We start from the raw sequence: 19,307 nt of genomic DNA on the forward strand, positions 1-19,307 counted from the left end.
TGATGATGGCCTACCCCAGCCAAACCCTGACGACGCTGGGCCAATTGTCCTAGGGGACTCCCAATCACAGCTGGATGTGATACAGCCTGGATTCAAACCAGGGACTGTAGTGATGCCTCTCGCACTGAGATGCAGCGACTTAGACCACTGCACCACTCGGGAGCAGTGGTCTAAGGTCACATGCGTTTTGAAAAGGAGGTGAGGTGAGGAGAGCGAAAAACAATTGAGATTCACATGATGGTGTTGGAAGAGGATATATTTGACCCTTTATGGGGACTTGTGCATGGGTGGTAGGTTTCTGTTGAGTAGGCCTAACGCACTTTCCAGTCGAGCAGACAATGCATGTCAGAGTAAAGTGTGTCTAAACTTGATGTTGTGTTTTATAATGCGGCACAGGTGTTGCACTACAACTGAGGCACGAGAAATCGCGTTCAATGCACTGCTGCACCTGCCACGCGGGGCCACGCTCTCACTGGAGCTGTTGAGCCATAGAAATCAACATTTATTTGATTAATTATATTCCGTTGGGTTGAGCCCTATCTATTTGTCTTTCCAAATTCATATTCGGTTACATCCAAGAGCTCGGACATTTAATTAGTTCATGAGCGCAGGGTTTTGGGTCATAGGCCTAATTCTGGAGCGCAGAATACGTGGAATAGGCCAACATCTGTTAGGTTTGCTAAATTGAGGGGCATCCACGGGTCGGATGCAGCTTTAAATTAAACGGACAGTTTGGGGAGGATTAGGTCTAAGCGTCTGTAGTAAAACTCATTGGACAAACTGCAGTTCTGTGATTGTCCTTCATAAGAGGTGAAATGGGAGCAAGGATTATGCCCTGCACTCGGCTCGTCTTCCAGCGAAAGTGAAGGTGAGAATGAACAGAACCAGGAGGGGAGAGAGAGAGAGCGAAGAGGGGGCGGTGGAGGAGTAAGGAGGCGGAGCGTCGTTGTTGAGGACTCCAGAGAGTGGAGGGAGGCCGGCCATTGATTTTACGGTTGGAAAGCAAAGAGCAAGAGGGTTTTGAATGAATGAAAAACGAATCGAATCCGTATCCTAGTTATCCAGAAAGAGGGAGAGGGTAACCGTTTCCATAACTAGGACACAGAAACCAAAATAAAAACTGTGGCTGAAGGGACCTTGCAGCGGATTTTCGCCCTTTGGATAGGGGAGCGAGCGTTTGTCCCAAACCCGGCGGCGGTGTTTTGCAGTTAAACGGAACCATAGAACAAAAGCGCAATATATTTTGACTTCTCATAACTGCAAAATGGAATTGATATAATTTACCTGATCTAACATACACTTGGATTTTCTCTATGATTTTATTGTGATTATTAATGCAACACAAAAGCATTGCGTATCATGTGGCGCGTTTAACTGTCTTGCGCACCCCTCTCGGTGATGAATGTCCGTATTCACACGCGCAGCGGGGCTCCCAGCGAAGAACAGATGCAGAAACCGAGAATGGGATGCGTCTCATGTCTTTTGTATAGCCTGGATGATTTTCATTTGAGAAAAGGATATCGTATTTGAAGAGCGATTAAGTTACAAACCCTTCGTCCCTGGAAGGTGCAGTTGGGAAGGAAACTGAATGTGGATATGTGTACATCCCAGCCGCCTGATTTGAATCACTGTTTGGGATTTTCTTTGTGTCGAGATTTTTTGGCTACAATTCCCTTTTTACCAATTTGGGTTGCACATTTGAAAATAAAGGTAAGCTTTCTGAACTGCTCGGAGTGTTATTTTTTTGGTAAAATTAATAAACAAATGTTTTATTTCTCCTGCCAGGTTTGTCATTCAATGCCTCTAAAGCACTCAGAGACCGTTAATTTTTTTCAATTCAAGTCCTTGAATTGTTGGCTGGTTGTTTATCATTAATGAATAAGTGGCATTGATGGAAAAGACAATCGGACAACTTATTTGCATATTTAGTTATAACATCATCCGTCGACTGGCGCATTACCTGTAAAACAATCTGGCTTGATTTGCGGTTCAGTCCGAAAAAGTAATGTCAGATTTGAATCTCATGAGTTTGGGTTGCATGTCTCCAGGCAACAAAATTAAGTATTCCACCCAAATTGTACTTTTACGTACGTGTGCCAAATATGCGCACATGTATAAAACTGGTTTAGAATAGTTTGTTGATGAATACAGCATGCTGTGGTTTTCACAGCCTAGTCCCCTAAAATCTGTATCGACAACCCGCATCTCCGTGCTGCTGCATGGGCGTGAGACTTGATACTTAATTTCAAATCGTGGTTTGACATGTCGCCTCGCATTAACCTTTACCGGGAAACGTAATATTTTGGGTAAACACCAATAATAGGTTTACAGTAAAATAGGCTAATCTCATCCTTTCGTAATTCCTGCGTGTCTGAGTTGCATGCGGCTCATTGTGTCAACCAGAGGAATGAGCCGGTGCGTAAAGGATAGGCCCCACGAAGCCTGTGGCTCGATTAATTTAGTTATTCTGTGCTGAGGCGCCGCAACGCCCCAGATCCCGGCTACCTCACCGAGGCTTTCGTCTAGGCCTGTGGAAGGGATGGGAGCCGCAGGCATTCAGACACAGCAGTGCCACCTGGGACTGTAGAACTTTTAAAGCCTATTACACACAAAAAAAAATGCTGGTTTGTTTGGTTGACCTAACTGCTGGGTTGCAGGTGCTGGGTCACTTAGTTGGGTTGTTTTCTTTAAAACAACTGCTAGGTTATTAAGATATGATCCAGCACGTCAGATCAGAAGATTGGAGGCCTAATTTAGTAGGGGTGTGGCTTTCAGATAGTTATTTTTAGCCACCCATGAGACTAAATGTCATTCCTGTTCATCTGTTCTGCTGCATAGTTATCATATGCTAAGGTTGAACATTTGACATTTTTAATGATGCTTACAGAAGTGTATGAATTCCTTAAAAGTCTATTGATGGGATACAATAAGGTGGTGTACCTTATTATAATGTGTAAAAATTAATAATAATAAAGTCTGCATTTGCACTATGTAAACTTAACATGATGAACTGGATTGACATTTACTCTCATGGGTGACCAATAAGAACTAGCTGAAAGACACACCCCTAATAGGCCACACTTCCTGAACAGAACCCAAGGGTTATATTAAAAAGACCCAGCTGCTAGGTCAACCCAGCGTGAGAGTAAAAATACACAACTGAAGGTCAAATTAACCCATGTTTGGGTAATCCCAACGCAACCCAGCTGGCTGGGTCAAAATAACACGTTCTGTCTACTATTTAACCAGCCCTCAGCTACCAAATAACCCACATTTGGTTGTTTTTAGCCCATAAAACAATGTTGAAGTATTTTGAAGTCACAGGTGGCATCTGTTGAGTTTTCAGATGGAACACTCAGAGCATTTGTGTGTTGCCTAAATCAGGGACCTACAGTTAAATGGTTGCAGAGGGCTGGAACACACACACAGCCTACAACGCACAATATTCCACACTCACTAGTCCCACAAACTAGTGGTTGGGTTCTAGACTTGTGTTGTTGCATTGTATAAATACGGCAGGTAGCCTAGTGGTTAGAGCGTTGGACTAGTAACCAAAAGGTTGCAAGATCGAATCCCTGAGCTGACAAGGTAAAAATCAGTCGTTCTGCCCCTGAACAAGACAGTTAACCCACTGTTCCTAGGCTGTCATTGAAAATAAGAATTTGTTCTTAACTGACTTGCCTAGTTAAATAAAGGTAAAATGAACTAACAGGTGTTTGGGGTTAAATGGGTCAGAGGAAATGGAGAATAATAGTGCATGTAATATCCTCAACAGGTGACCACACGCACCCATGACCACACACACCCATCACAATAATACCTTGCTGCTTAGGAAGCAATGCCAGCCACTCTAATTAGGATGTGTGAGAGAGCGACTGGACAGTGTCTGTAGGCTTATTTGAAGAGTTCAGTTCTGAGTTGGATGAATCATTGAATAAACCAAGCTAAAGGGGGTCATACTACTTTTAGACGGAAATCAGGTCAAGAATGAAGCCAGTTTGGCTTTTGGGAGAGAGAGCCCATAGTGGGGGAGGCCTGCGGAGGTAATCAACAGTAGTCCATTCTGACAAAGTGGAGGACATCTATGAAACAGTTCAGAGGGTGAACTCTGATTGAACTCTGTAATGGTGATCCAGACACCCTCAAGTTATAATAACCTTTACGGCTTACATTACTATTACCGTAATTTCCGGCACCCACTGAATTTAAAAAATATATATTATTTTGAACATAAATAAGTCGCACATGTCTATAAGCCGCAGGTGCCTACCGGAAACAAATGAACTTTACACAGGCTTTAACGAAACACGGCTTGTAACAAAAATAAATAGGCTTTAACGAAACAAGGCTTGTAACAAAAAATAAAAAATTAGCAGTAAGCTTTAGTTGTCTTTTTGCATTGAGTCAATTCCTCACGCTGCTGTTTCCAACGTCTTATCATCGACTCATTAAGACCAAGCTCCCGTGCAGCAGCTCTATTTCCTTTTCCAACAGCCAGATCAATCGCCTTCAACTTGAAAGCTGCATCATATGCATTTCTCCGTGTCTTTGCCATGATGAGGGTGACAAAATGACTACCGTAATCAGAATGATGAGAAGTTTGAGAGCGCTCGATTTAATCTAAACAGTAAACAAAAAAGTTGTTAGACCTTAACCCGTTCGGCAATTTCATTGGTCTAATGAAAGCTTCATGCCGCCAAAAAACTGAGCACGTCACAGAATGTGTTTTTTTGGAGAAAACAAAATTGAAAGCGTGAAAAATCCATATATTAGCCGCGTCATTGTTTAAGCCGCGGGGTTCAAAGCGTGGGAAAAAAGTTGCGGCTTATAGTCCGTAATTTACGGTAATTTACACCCTCTGTTAGCAGTGTTAATAACCCAATGTATAGCTTCCTAGCATCATCCTGTTTCTAAAGCTGTGTGTTGTGATTAGTTTGATTAGACCTATGATTCCTGCCAGGCTCGTGTAGCTCAGTTCTCAAAACAACCCTGTTCCCCTGGGAGTGATACATGGCCACGTCTGTTTTTAGATGTGGGCTGCTGTCGCTTATAAGCGTTTCATTCTCCTTCAGCGATTTCATTCAATGTTTAAAACGCCTGGGCACACGGTTGATTTTTCTGGGTAGGTGTTTCTGCAAAAGGCCTCACTTTGTTCTCGTTGCTCTTTAAATGGTTTGGTCGTAACTCACATCATGCCTCTTAGGCCTCTAAAAACCCTGTGTAGAATTCTAGCAAATGTCATTGGCATTAGTATGAATTGTGTGTGTGTGTGTTTTTAACCAGGGAGCTCATGTCTTACACTCACATGAAACCTATTATGTGGTCCCATAAACAGTTGAGTGAATTGGAGTGAGAGAGGGAGAACGACAGAAATAGAGTGCAAAGAGGTGGTTATTCACGACACATTATCACATTAGGAATCAGTGCCTCTGACCAGAGAGAGACATACTGGTCCAGCTAAAATGGCATTGGACATGGTCTTTGCAACACATTCTAGCGGAATGAAAAGAAAACATGTTTCTGATCGAGTGCTTTTAGACGGAGGCAAGGGAGAGAGAGGGTGGGGAGTTGATAGTCAGGTCACCATGGCAATAAGCCCCCCATCCCCTCACCCATCGCCTCTCATTCATCCCCATAGTAATAGCCAAGCTCTGTTGCCCCGGAGACCACAGGGGATGGTAGGGGAATGCAGTGTTTGTGTGTTTCTAGGGGGGGGGGGGTGTGTGTGTGTGTGTGTGTGTGTGTGTGTGTGTGTGTGTGTGTGTGTGTGTAGTGCATGCACAATCGGGAATATGAAAGGCAGTAACAAGCTCCTGTCAGCTTAGTGAAACTAATTTGTTGCTGTTAAATGGTGTGTATTTTCCATCTGAACTAACGTATGAGGGGTAATATTGGGCTTGTACCCCAGGGGGATACAATAGAGGTTAAAACCTCTGAAGTCCTTCCACAACTTCATCGTGAGGCTTCTTCAGCTGCTTCTAGAAAGGACTTTATTTGAACCCAACTCTTATTCTAACCCAGCTCCCAATGATGGAACATCCTTCCTTCCATGTGTGTCTTGTGAGAGCAGGCTGTGAAATAATCCTAATCGGATGAAAGCAAACTGACAACTCACTGAGTTGTTTCATGACAATATCCCAGATAGACATCGCTGTTTGGAATCCTATTTAAAGAGCGCTACATCAAGGTTACATCCCTTTGAGCTCTGGTGTTTTCCACGACCTTCCCTTCAGTCCTGTTGTGACAGCCTGCCTATCTGATAGGACTAATAACATGGTAATAGAATACATTACATAGTAATAAAATGTTCATATTATGTCTCCCAAGTCATAGACTGTTTCTCTGCTACCGCACTGCAAGTCTAGGACCAAAAGGCTCCTTAACAGCTTCTACCCCCAAGCCATAAGACTGCTGAACAATTAATCATGATTACGATGACTATTACATTGACCCCCAATTTGTTTTGTACACTGCTGCTACTCGCTGTTTATTATCTATGCATAGTCACTTCACCTCTACCTACATGTACACATTACCTCCAACCTGTACCCCCGCACACTGACTCGGTACCGATACCCCCTGTATATAGCCTTGTTATTATGTTATTGTTACTTTTTATTATTTTTTACTTTTAGTTTATTTGGTATATCTTTTCTTAACTCTTCTTGAACTGCACTGTTGGTTAAGGGCTTGTTTACACCTGTTGTATTCGGCGCATGTGACAAATAAAGTTTGATTTGATTAATAAACAGTTTTATATCTCTTCCTCCCCCTTCTCCCCTCCTTCTCTCTCCCTTTGCTCTTCCTCTCCCTCCCTATCTCCCTCCTGCCGTCAGGTCTGTCCTCCCCCTGTCCTCCAGCCTCCAAGATAGATTCCCTCAGGAGTAAGGTTGAGCTCCTCCGCCTGCCACTGGCCCTCTCCTCCAAGTCCATCAGCCACCGCAAGAGTCAGCTGGGCGGAGCCGGGGAGCGCGGCACGGGGGGAGGAGGGACCCACAGGGGCAAACCCCGCCCACCGGCCTCCGACATGGACAACGAGTCACAGTATTCAGGCTACTCCTATAAGTCCTCGCACTCCCGCAGCTCCAGGAAGCACAGGTGGGTAACACATACATGATATATACACTGAGTGTACAAAACATTAAGAACACCTGCACTTTCCATGATATAGACTGACCAGGTGAAAACAATGATCCCTTATTGATGTCTCTTGTTAAATCCACTTGATCTACACTTGAAGGGGAGGAGACAGGTTAAAGGAGTTTTAAGCCTTGAGATAATTGAGACATGGATTGTGTATGTGTGCCATTCAGAGGGTGAGACAAAAGATTGACGTGCTTTTGAACGGGTAGGTGCCAGGTTTGTGTCAAAACTGCAACGCTGCTGGGTTTTCAAACTCAACAGTGTCCCGTGGTGAAAATGGTCCACCACCCAAAGGACATCCACCTAACTTGACACAACTGTGGGAAGCATTGGAGTCAACATGGGCCAGCATCCCTGTGGAACACTTTCAACACCTTGTAGAGTCCATGCCCTGACGAATTGAGGCTGTTCTGAGGGCAAAGGGGGGAGCAACTCAATATTAGGAAGGTGTTCCCAATGCTTTGTTCACTCAGTGTATACTTATGCAGAACACACACAAACACACTCACTCTCTTGTAAATACACTTTAACTTGCGTGTGACCACATATTCTACGTTATTGAAGCTTTGAGTGTGTGTGATATTTTGACGATGGGGTTTGGTTAACCTCTAGAAAGTAGGACCTGTATTAGGGTTCACCCTTTGTCTCTGTGTGTGATGTTCAGGGATAGGCGGGACAGGCACCGCTCCAAAAGCAGAGACGGCAGTAGTCGTGGAGACAAGTCAGTCACCATCCAGGCCCCTGGAGAGCCTCTACTGGACACAGAGTCCACCCGTGGAGATGACAGGGTCAGAGTTCAGTCCTTTCCTACAATACATTTCCCATCACTACCCTGACCATCTATCTGTCTGTATCCTGTCATCCTCCACCTTTACTTGACTTTCTCTAATCTGTCTGTCTCTTTCTCATTATCCTCATTTATTTCCTCTCCCTATGACCTCCAAACATATGCTCCAATAATCTCTCTCCCCCCTACTCCAGGATGATAACTGGGGTGAGACCACCACCGTGCAGACTGGCACGTCAGAACACAGCGTCTCTAACGAGGACCTGACGCGCGTCTCCAAGGAGCTCGAGGAGTCCTCCCCGTTGGAATGCCGTCGTTTCCTTGGCCCTGCGTTGGGCGCCGTCCTGGGCCTCTTCGCCCTGGTCACCCCCCTGGCCTTCCTGGCTCTGCCCCAGCTGCTGTGGCGTGAGTCCCTGGAGCCCTGCGGCACGCCCTGCGAGGGCCTCTACGTCTCACTGGCCTTCAAACTCCTGGTCCTCCTCATCTCCACCTGGGCCCTGTTCCTGCGCCCGCCGGGCGCCACCCTGCCCCGCCTCTACGTCTTCCGCTGCCTGCTGCTGGCGCTCGTCTTCCTCTTCGTGGCGTCCTACTGGCTGTTTTATGGCGTGCGCGTGCTGGAGCCCCGTGAGAAGGACTACAGGGGTATCGTCGGGTACGCAGCGTCGCTTGTGGACGCGCTGCTCTTCATCCAATACCTGGCCCTGGTGCTGCTGGAGGTCAGACACCTGCAGCCTGCCTTCTGCCTCAAGATGGTGCGCACCACAGATGGGGCTAGTCGCTTCTACAACGTGGGACACCTCAGGTGGGTGTGTTTGTGGCGTTTCATGAAGGTTGTTTGTGCGTGTGTAGTTTTTCATAAAGCATGGAATGTGAGTTTGTTCATGTGTGTGTTTTAGTGTGTTTGTGTGGTTTTCCTGTACCTGCAGGTGCTATTTTTGGGGGGTGTTCATTTGCATGTTTCATACCATAATCTCAGCTTTTGGTGTTAGTTTCAGAGACCGTTATGATAACAACGTGGTTAGCCCCATCATTCAGTCAGCTGAACTGAAACCTGCATTACCTCATCAGCCTGTTTGTTGGGGCTATTTGCGTACGTGTGTCATTTGTATGGTGAGTGTTTAGGTTGCGTCAAGCTATTTGGGTAGCACTCATGAGTATGGTCCAATGGGAGAGGTTGTGTTTGCTCCAGTAGTTATATGCTTCCCACCCTAGTGGGTTTGGAGGGGCAGTGAAGCGCTGAAGCTGACAGGTGATCTATAAAAGCTGCTGTACCACATCTGTCCTGTAGTCTGTGCTACAGGTGCCACTGTTGAAGGTAAAACGCTTGTCTGATGTTTGAATATGTTGCAGAAGGGATAATTACGATGATGCTACTGATGATAATGGTGGTAATGTTGATGATGTTGATCTGAGTGTTGATGATGATTACAACGTATTCCACTTGGGTCTCCCGAGTGGCGCAGCGGTCTAAGGCACTGCATCTCAGTGCTATAGGCGTCACTACAGACACCCTGGTTTGAATCCAGGCTGTATCACAGCCGGCCGTGATTGGGAGTCCCATAGGGTGGCGCACAGTTGTCGGGGTTTGGCCGGTGTAGGTCAAGCAAATAATAATTTGTTATTAACTGACTTACCTAGTTAAATGAATAAAACACATTTTGAAATAGTAATGGCAGGTTATTAAAGGTTCCCGTGTGTCTCTCTCTCCAGTATCCAGAGAGCAGCAGTGTGGGTGCTGGACCAGTACTACAGTGATTTCCCAGTCTACAACCCTGCTCTCCTCAACCTGCCCAAGTCCATCCTCTCTAAGAAGATTTCTGGCTTCAAAGTCTACACTCTGGGAGAAGGTAAGACTCGACTCGATACTATCCTTCCTTCCTTCTCTCCTCTTCTCCTCCTCTCATCCCTTTTTTCCCTCAGTCACTTTTCACCCCTGTCTTTATTGTCTTCCAATAGTGATACCATTTCTTTGCTCAATGAATAGCACATTTTTATGTTGATAGCTTTTTTTCTTGATTGTGATTTATCTTCCAGAGAACAGCACCAATAACTCTACAGGTCAGTCCAGAGCGATGATCGCTGCGGCGGCCCGCAGGAGAGACAACTCCCACAATGAGTATTACTACGAGGAGGCAGAGATGGAGCGCAGGGTCCGCAAGCGCAAGGCCAGGTGAGGAGAGGAGACAAACTGAGCTTGTCAGACAGGGATGGCAATACTTAAAACCAGTCTAAAACGTCATATCCATAACACATGCCCTACCTCCTCCCAGGCTGGTGGTGGCGGTAGAGGAGGCTTTCACGCACATCAAGCGTCTCCAGGATGACGAGCCGGCCGCCTCGTCCCCCAAACACCCCCGCGAGGTGATGGACCCCCGGGAGGCGGCTCAGGCCATCTTCGCCCCCATGGCCCGGGCCATGCAGAAGTACCTGAGAACCACGCGCCAGCAGCCCTATCACAGCATGGAGAGCATTATCAACCACCTGCAGTTCTGTATCACGCACAACATGACCCCCATGGTGAGCCACTGCACCCTTAATATAGCCCCTATACTCTTAATATAGCCCCTACACCCTTAATATAGCCCCTACAGCCTTAATATAACCCATACACACTTACAACATGGCCCCTTAGATGCCTCTCAGGCAGTAAGATATGATTCATTCACTCTTGATGTGATATCTGTACCCTTGACATGACCACTAAAACTAACAGCTTTACATGACCTAATATTCAACTTGAGGTATTCATGACCATAACGGGATTAGAATAAGCATGATTCACTTGATGAATCATATCTAGCCTACTTAACATTCCCCTGAGAGAAAGTGATCCCATGGCTGTCGCCCCACTTTCAATATGACAAGATGTGTCAGACTGTATCTCCTTCTCTCTGTGTGTTTCGCTCAGGCCTTTCTAGAGCGATACCTCTCCCCAGGCCCTACCATGCAGTACCAACGGGAGAATAGTAGGGGGCGCCAGTGGACCCTGGTGAGCGAGGAGCCGGTGACGTCCGCCCTGCGCCCGGGTCTGGTTTTCTCCCTGCGCCGACTCGACTTCTCCTTGGTCGTCACTGTGGCGCCCCTCCCATTCCTCCACCTGGGGGAGGAGTTTATCGACCCCAAGAGCCACAAGTTCGTCATGAGGCTGCAGTCGGAGACCTCTGTGTAGAAATGGAGAGGAGACGAGAAATTAAAGGATAGATGGAAGAAGAGATGATACGAGTGAGGAAAAGAGAGACTGTGTTTCAGATTTGCTCAAAGCCCAACTCTCAGCGTTGACCTCTGTGTGAGAGCGGGAGAGAAGACACAAATGTGAAGAAAGAGAGGAGAGAATGAAGAGGTAGAGAGAATATGAGATGGGGAAAGGAACAGAGAGAGCGACACATTTTACATTTTACTCAGAGCCCAACTCTCTCTGGGTCCTCTTACTGTTTTTGACTGACCAATCAGACACTCCCATGAGCTGATCATTCCCACAATGCATCAGCTTCACCTAGACCTGAGCGTGTTGACACCATGTAGCTTCATACTGTTACCAGGACTGTGCAGAGTCCTCGGGAGTTATTACACGTACAAGACCTTAATACAGCTCATAGCTCTGTTAATAACGATGTAATAACCACCTTATGTGATTTAAATCCACCCCAAACCCTTTACGATGATGACTGTTCAACGCAACTCAATGGCTGTGTTTTCTCAAAATCCCCGGATTTTGGTTAGAAAACCTCATGGTAGACTTTCTTGGTTCTACATTCCACAGCAGATATACTTCCCATATATACGCACCCTATTCCCTATATAGTGCGCTACTTTTGCACCCTATTTCCTATGGGCCCTGGTCAAAAGTAGTGCACTATATAGGGAATGGAGTGCTATTTCAGACGCATCCTAGGTGTAGCACTGTCTAGACAGCTATCTCTTTTCACACCAAGCCGTGGCAATATATGTGGCGTCTGCCACCAAGGGCTGGAGGAGAGACCTCTGTGGCCGTCCTGTTTAATTAACAGTGTGTGTGTGTTACTTTGTTACAGTCGTTGGGACCTGTATGTTTCTCATTCCTTGGCAATAACTGCACTAAATTCACAACCAGCCAATTGAAGTTGACATTACCATGTTACTCAGGGGCACAACTTTCACTGGGGACGGGGGGAACCCCCCCCACACACACATTCTGAGATTGCATTGTCCCCCTCCCAGGTTTTATCATTGGAATGTGATACAAAACGAGGCAAAGCTGTGCTTTAGGACCATGTGGACGCCTCTGAGCGGTCGGGTAGGACGTTTGTAGTGTTTATCAGACAAAAAAATAACATAATAATTAGGTCCTCCCCACTTCTAATACCTAATTTGCACCCCTGATGTTACTAACCAATAAGCTGATGGGCTGTTAAGCAGTATAGGCTCAACGAACAGATACATGTGAATAGGAACACTTACATGCATGAAAAATAACTAGAAAAGTCAAGTTTCAAGTAGAAACTGTAGTTGCAAATCAGCTACTACATCAACCAATGAGGTGATTGAAATATCACTGAATAGACCAATAAACGGACTGTTATTTTCATTGGACTAAATCTGCTTACTGTGGGTTCTTCAAGAGACAGCTGACGAATGTTTAGGTGAAACACTAACCGGCTGTTTTTTTTCTAAGAAATGCAATGTTTTTGTGACGTTAATGGATAATATTATGTTGGACTTTTTATGTGTATTCCAGTGTTGGTTTTATAATGAAGGAGGAGGAACAGATACAAGAAAACAGAACCACTTGTCATGTCATGAGTTACTATTTTGTTTTTCGTGCCAAATCCCACTCCATTCCAGATACAGGGGCGCGTCATAATAACATCTATTTTCTCCTGAAGTGTGCAATTTTTTACTACTTCCCACAAGTCTAAAAGCATTGGATTGGTGGAGGCATGGGCTCGAGGGAGTTTCCACCATATTTCATATACCAGTCATCAAATCAGTGAAGGGACGTGAACAAGTCAAGTGACAACTTCGAGGAAGGAGCGATAATTGGGACACAGCCATAGTGTACCACATGACTACTGTTCTGAACATGTGACCAAAACACAGAAGTACAAAATAATAAAAACACAGTTGTCACAGGAGGTTGGTGGCACCTTATTTGGGAGGACGGGCTCATAGTAATGGCTGGAATGGAATAGTATCGAACTCCTCAAACACATGGTTTCCGTATTTGATACCTTTCCATTCTCTCCATTACAGCTATTATTATGAGCCGTCCTCCCCTCAGCAGCTTCTTGTGTTGAGTGTGTGGTGTGACTAAGATGTGACTAATATGGAAACATTGTGCTTGATGATTTGTTCGATTCATAGGCTGAGGTGAATATCAGTAACAGTCCTAATAGGTCCTGCACACACAATGGTTCTTGTCCTTTTTGGCGGCTAACAGCTACAGTAGTCTCCTATGTTGTGTACCGTATGTTTATTAGACCTTCATTTTATTATGAACCCTGATGCATGTAGTTACATGACGTTTTGTAAAGTTATATTTTTGCTGCAATTTTTTTGTTTCATTTCATGTCGAAGTGAAGTCCCTAACCTTTTTTTTAAGACCAATGTGATGTAAAGACATTTTGAAGTTGAAAAAATGTTTTAATATTGGATAATTTTAGGACAAAATTGTTACAGCCTTTTTAATAAATGATCTCTCTTGATATGATGCTATGTGGCGTTGTAACGGCGGTCGTCAGGAATGGACCAAGGCGCAGCGGGTTGAGTGCTCATAATTAACTTTAATGAAAACACTTATACAAACAAAACAAAACGATGGACGACGAATACAGACTTGAAGGCAAACGACAGCAATTCAAGTGACAACCTCCCACAAATTACAAACACAAACACACCCTAATATATAGGACTCTCAATCAAAGGCAACTAGACAACACCTGCCTTCAATTGAGAGTCCACACCCCAATTAACTAAACATAGAAACAGACTAACTAGAAAGAACATAGACTAACAGAGCAGTGACCAAAAAACCCCGGAATACATAAATCAACTACCCTCTACATAATACACACACCCCAAACCACATAAACCAAATACCCTCTGCCACGTCCTGACCAGCCTACACTAACAAAATAACCCTCATACTGGTCAGAACGTGACATTACCCCCCCCCCCAAAGGTGCAGACCCCGGATGCACCTCACACACAAAAAAACAAAACAAATAACCCCCAAAACACGAATAAATCCCCAAAAGTACATGGGAGGGAAGGGAGGGTGGCCACCGTCACCGACGGTGCTCCTGCAAACACCCCCCCCCCCAAACCCCAATACTCCCCCCTCAGGAGGTGGCTCAGGAGCCGGACGCAGACCCCACTCCACCCCTGGCTCACTCCCCTCATAAACTGTCTCTACAGTGATGTCCCTCTCTGTCGACCCCGGACTGTAGGATGACCCTAGGAGCTCTGGACTGTAGGACGACTCTAGGAGCTCTGGACTGTAGGACGACTCTAGGAGCTCTGGACTGTAGGACGACTCTAGGAGCTCTGGACTGTAGGACGACTCTAGGAGCTCTGGACTGTAGGACGACTGTAGGACGACTCTAGGAGCTCTGGACTGTAGGAAGACTCTAGGAGCTCTGGACTATAGGAAGACTCACTCGGTTCCGAACAGTGGGCCGTCTCTCTCCGGGGCACTGTCGCCGGAAGTTCTGGACGAGGCACTGTCGCCGGAAGTTCTGGACGAGGCACTGGCGCCGGAAGTTCTGGACGAGGCACTGGCGCCGGAAGTTCTGGACGAGGCACTGGCGCCGGAAGTTCTGGACGAGGCACTGGCGCCGGAAGTTCTGGACGAGGCACTGTCGCCGGAAGTTCTGGATGAGGCACTGTTGCTGGAAGTTCTGGACGAGGCACTGTTGCCGGAACGCCTGGTGCGTGGGGCTGGCTTAGGACGTGCCAGACTGTAGACACGCACCACATGGCTAGTACGAGGAACATGGACAGGACGTGCTGGACTGGGCTGACGCACTGAAGCCTGGTGCGTGGTGCTGGTAATGGAGGTACCATACTGGAGACACGCACCCTAGGGCTAGTGCGAGGAGCGGGAACAGGACGTACTGGACTGGGCTGACGCACTGGAAGCCTGGTGCGTGGTGCTGGTACTGGATATGCCAGACTGGAAACACACACCTTAAGGCTAGTGCGTGGAGCGGGAACAGGACGGGTTGGACTGGGCTGACGCACTGGAAGCCTGATGCGTGGTGCTGGTACTGGATATGCCAGCCTGGAAACACACACCTTAGGGCTAGTGCGTGGAGCGGGAACAGGACAGGTTGGACTGGGCACTGGAAGCCTGGTGCGTGGTGCTGGTACTGGATATGCCAGCCTGGAAACACACACCTCACGGTTAGTGCGAGGAGCGGGAACAGGATATATTTGACCGTGAAGGCGCACTGGCGGTCTCGAGCACAGTACTGGCACCACCCTTCCTGGCTGGATGCCCGCTTTCCCCTGACAAATGCGGGGTGCAGGTACTGCGCATACCGGCCTGTGAATACTAGGCCTCGACACCGTGCACCTCACTCCAACGCACGGGACCTGACTAATAATAGGCGGCCCCCAATAAGCAGGGGGATTTCGCTTGCGGCTCAATCCTGGCCCTGCCAAACTATCCGTGTGCCCCCCCCCAAAAAAATTTATTGGGGCTGCCTCTCCGGCTTAAACGCCAGTCGTGTTCCCCTGTAGCGTTCCCGGTCTTCGCTCCATTTTCTCCATGGGCCCTCTCCGGCCATAATCTGTTCCCATGTCCATTTCTCTCGTTGGTCCAACTCAAATTCCCTTTGCTCCTCAAAGTCCACCTGTTGCTCCTTCCTCCGCTGCTTGGTCCGGATTTGGTGGGAGGTTCTGTAACGGCGGTCGTCAGGAATGGACCAAGGCGCAGCGGGTTGAGTGCTCATAATTAACTTTAATGAAAACACTTATACAAACAAAACAAAACGATGGATGACGAATACAGACTTGAAGGCAAACGACAGCAATTCAAGTGACAACCTCCCACAAATTACAAACACACCCTAATATATAGGACTCTCAATCAAAGGCAACTAGACAACACCAGCCTTCAATTGAGAGTCCACACCCCAATTAACTAAACATACAAACAGACTAACTAGAAAGAACATAGACTAACAGAGCAGTGACCAAAAAACCCCGGAATACATAAATCAACTACCCTCTACATAATACACACACCCCAAACCACATAAACCAAATACCCTCTGCCACGTCCTGACCAGCCTACACTAACACAATAACCCTCATACTGGTCAGAACGTGACAGGCGTTGTTTAATGCCCCCTAACCCCCCTCTCGCTTGCTCTCTGTCTGTCTGTCTCTCTCTTTCTCTGCCTGTTTCTCTCTCTCTCGCTCTCTCTCTATCACAATGTATTGTATGTTCTTAGTGAGAGCAGAGTTGACCTCAACATTTTCTGGAACATGAGGGAAGTTTCACGTCAGGAGAGAGACCCTACAGACCACAAGCATCGTCATGGAAGCTCTGCGTGGGTGTGTGTGGGCATGATTTATTTGCTGTTTAAACATCAGTCAGTTCTGTAGAAAAAGGGGTGGGTGGAAACAAGAAGTGTTACGCCGGTCACGCAGAAGATACCTACTTCCTCTACTGAAACACTTCTCAATTCTGCTAATATTAATAAATAAATGGTCTTAAATATTGTATCAACTGCTTCCACTGGGCCGTCATCACGTCTCTGTAAACATTTTCAGTGGTGTAAACTTCTTAAGTAAAAATAGTTTTAAATACCACTTACAGTAAGTAGTTTTTTGGGGTATCTGTACTTTTTCCTTAGTATTTATATTTGTGACAACTTTTACTTAGACTTCGCTACATTCCAAAATAAAATAATGAACTTTTTACTCCATACATTTTCCCTGACACCCAAAAGTACTCGTTACATTTTGAATGCTTAGCAGGATAGGAAAATGGTCCAATTCACACACTCATCCCTACTTTCTCTGATCTGGCGGACTCACTAAACACAAATGCTTTGTTTGTAAATTATGTCTGAGTTTTGGAGAGTGCCCCTGGCTGTCTGTAAATAAAAACATAAAATAGTGCTCTCTGGTTTGCTTAATATAAGGAATTTCAAATGACTTTGATACTTAAGTATATTTACTTAAGCCATTTCCTATTATGGTATCTTTACTGTTACTCAAGTATGATAACTGTGTGCTTTTTCCACCACTGAACCTTTTGCAGGTGCAAGTTTAACAGAAAATGACTGTGGTTAACTACTGTGAAAAGGGGGGTGGGAGAGGAACGTTTCTGTTATACGCCTTGATAGGTTCATAACACGTGCCCTAGAATTGTTCTCAAATGAGCACCTTTCTGTTTATGCTAGCCTAGTATTGGGATGATATTGATAATTATGTTCATAGTTAGAGTTCACGATAAGGAATATTTCAAAAGGAACTGTGTGTGTTACTTTTTGGGCTTGCACACAATACCCCACAATGACAAAGTGAAAACATGTTTAAAAAAATTTGGCAAATGTATTAAAACATGAAATACATAAGTATCTAATTTAATGTTGAAGTCGGAAGTTTACATATACCTTAGCCAAATGTATTTAAACTAAGTTTTTCACAATTCCTGACATTTAATCCTAGTATAAAGTATAGTCTTAGGTCAGTTAGGATCACCAATTTATTTTAAGAATGTGAAATGTCAGAATAATAGTAGAGAGAAAAATTTATTTCAGCTTTTATTTCTTTCATCACATTCCCAGTGGGTCAGAAGTTTACATACACTGTAGTATTTGGTAGCATTGCCTTTAAATTGGGTCAAACGTTTTTTGGTAGCCTTCCACAAGCTTCCCACAATACGTTGGGGGAATTTTGGCCCATTCCTCCTGACAGAACTGGTGTAAATGAATTAGGTTTGTAGGCCTCCTTGCTCACACATGCTTTTTCAGTTCTGCCCACAACTGTTCGATAGGATTGAGGTCAGGGCTTTGTGATGGCCACTCCAATACCTTGACTTTGTTGTCCTTAAGCCATTTTGCCACAACTTTGGAAGGATGCTTGGGGTCATTGTCCATTTGGAAGACCAATTTGCGACCAAGCTTTAACTTCCTGACTGATGTCTTGATGTTGCTTCAATATATCCACATCATTTTCCTTCCTCATGATGCTAACTATTTTGTGAAGTGCACCAGTGTCATGTCCTGACCATAGTAAGTTATTTTCTATGGTAGAGTGGTCAGGGCGTGACAGGGGGTGTTTGTCTGTTTTTGTATTTCTATGTTTAGTTTCTAGTTTTTGTATTTCTAGATTAGTTTTGTTTGGCATGACCTCCAATTAGAGGCAGCTGGTTGTCGTTGTCTCGAATTGGAGGCCATATTTAAGTTGTTTGTGTCACTGGTGTTTGTGGGTGATTATTTTGTGAGTAGTGTATGCCTGCGTCACGGCTTTCTTATTTTGTATTCCCAGTTTATTGTTTATTGCATTTAGTGTCACTATTGAATAAAAGATGTGGAACTACGATCACGCTGCGTATTGGTCCGATCCTTCCGAAAGCCCTGACAACCAGTCCCTCCTGCAGCAAAGCACCCCCACAACATGATGCTGCCACCCCGTGCTTCACGGTTGGGATGGTGTTCTTCAGCTTGCAAGCCTCCCCCTTTTTCCTCCAAACATAACGATGGTCATTATGGCCAAACAGTTCTATTTTTTATTCATCAGACCACAGGACATTTCTCCAAAAAGTACAATATTTGTCCCCATGTGCAGTTGCAAACCGTTGTTGGGCTTTTTTATGGCGGTTTTGGAGCAGTGGCTTCTTCCTTGATGAGCGGCCTTTCAGGTTATGTCGATATAGGACTCGTTTCACTGTGGATATAGATACTTTTGTACCTGTTTCCTCTAGCATCTTCACAAGGTCCTTTGCTGTTGTTCTGGGATTGATTTGCACTTTTCGCACCAAAGTACGTTCATCTCTAGGAGATAGAACGCGTTCCCTTCCTGAGTGGTATGACGGCTGCATGGTCCCATGGTGTTTATACTTGCATACTATTGTTTGTACAGATGAACGTGGTACCTTCAGGCGTTTCGAAATTGCTTCCAAAGATCAACCAGACTTGTGGAAGTCTCCAATAATTTTTCTGAGGGCTTGGCTGATTTCTTTTGATTTTCCCATGATGTCAAGCAAAGAGGCAGTGAGTTTGAAGGTAGGCCTTGAAATACATCCATAGGTACACCTCCAATTGATGCAAATGATGTCAATTAGCCTATCAGAAGCTTCTAAAGCCATGACATAATTTTCTGGAATTTTCCATGCTGTTTAAAGGCACAGTCAACTTATGATACAGCCAATTATAAGTGAAAT

The 19,307-nt window shown here is 45.4% G+C and overlaps 1 protein-coding gene across 1 annotated transcript; it reads left to right on the forward strand.

The window, feature by feature from the left end:
* The first annotated feature begins 945 nt into the window (after positions 1–945).
* On the forward strand, positions 946–13,611 carry LOC106577852 (vang-like protein 2). The gene is made up of 8 exons (XM_014156245.3): positions 946–1,710; positions 6,837–7,098; positions 7,808–7,931; positions 8,125–8,732; positions 9,641–9,777; positions 9,965–10,100; positions 10,201–10,447; positions 10,839–13,611. The coding sequence occupies exons 2-8, from the start codon at positions 7,028–7,030 to the stop codon at positions 11,097–11,099; spliced, it is 1,584 nt and encodes a 527-aa protein (XP_014011720.2). The 5' UTR covers positions 946–1,710; positions 6,837–7,027; the 3' UTR covers positions 11,100–13,611.
* Positions 13,612–19,307: the final 5,696 nt, after the last annotated feature.

Source organism: Salmo salar, chromosome 18 (genome assembly GCF_965601325.2).
Source record: "Salmo salar chromosome 18, fSalSal1, whole genome shotgun sequence".
Lineage (NCBI taxonomy): Eukaryota > Metazoa > Chordata > Actinopteri > Salmoniformes > Salmonidae > Salmo > Salmo salar.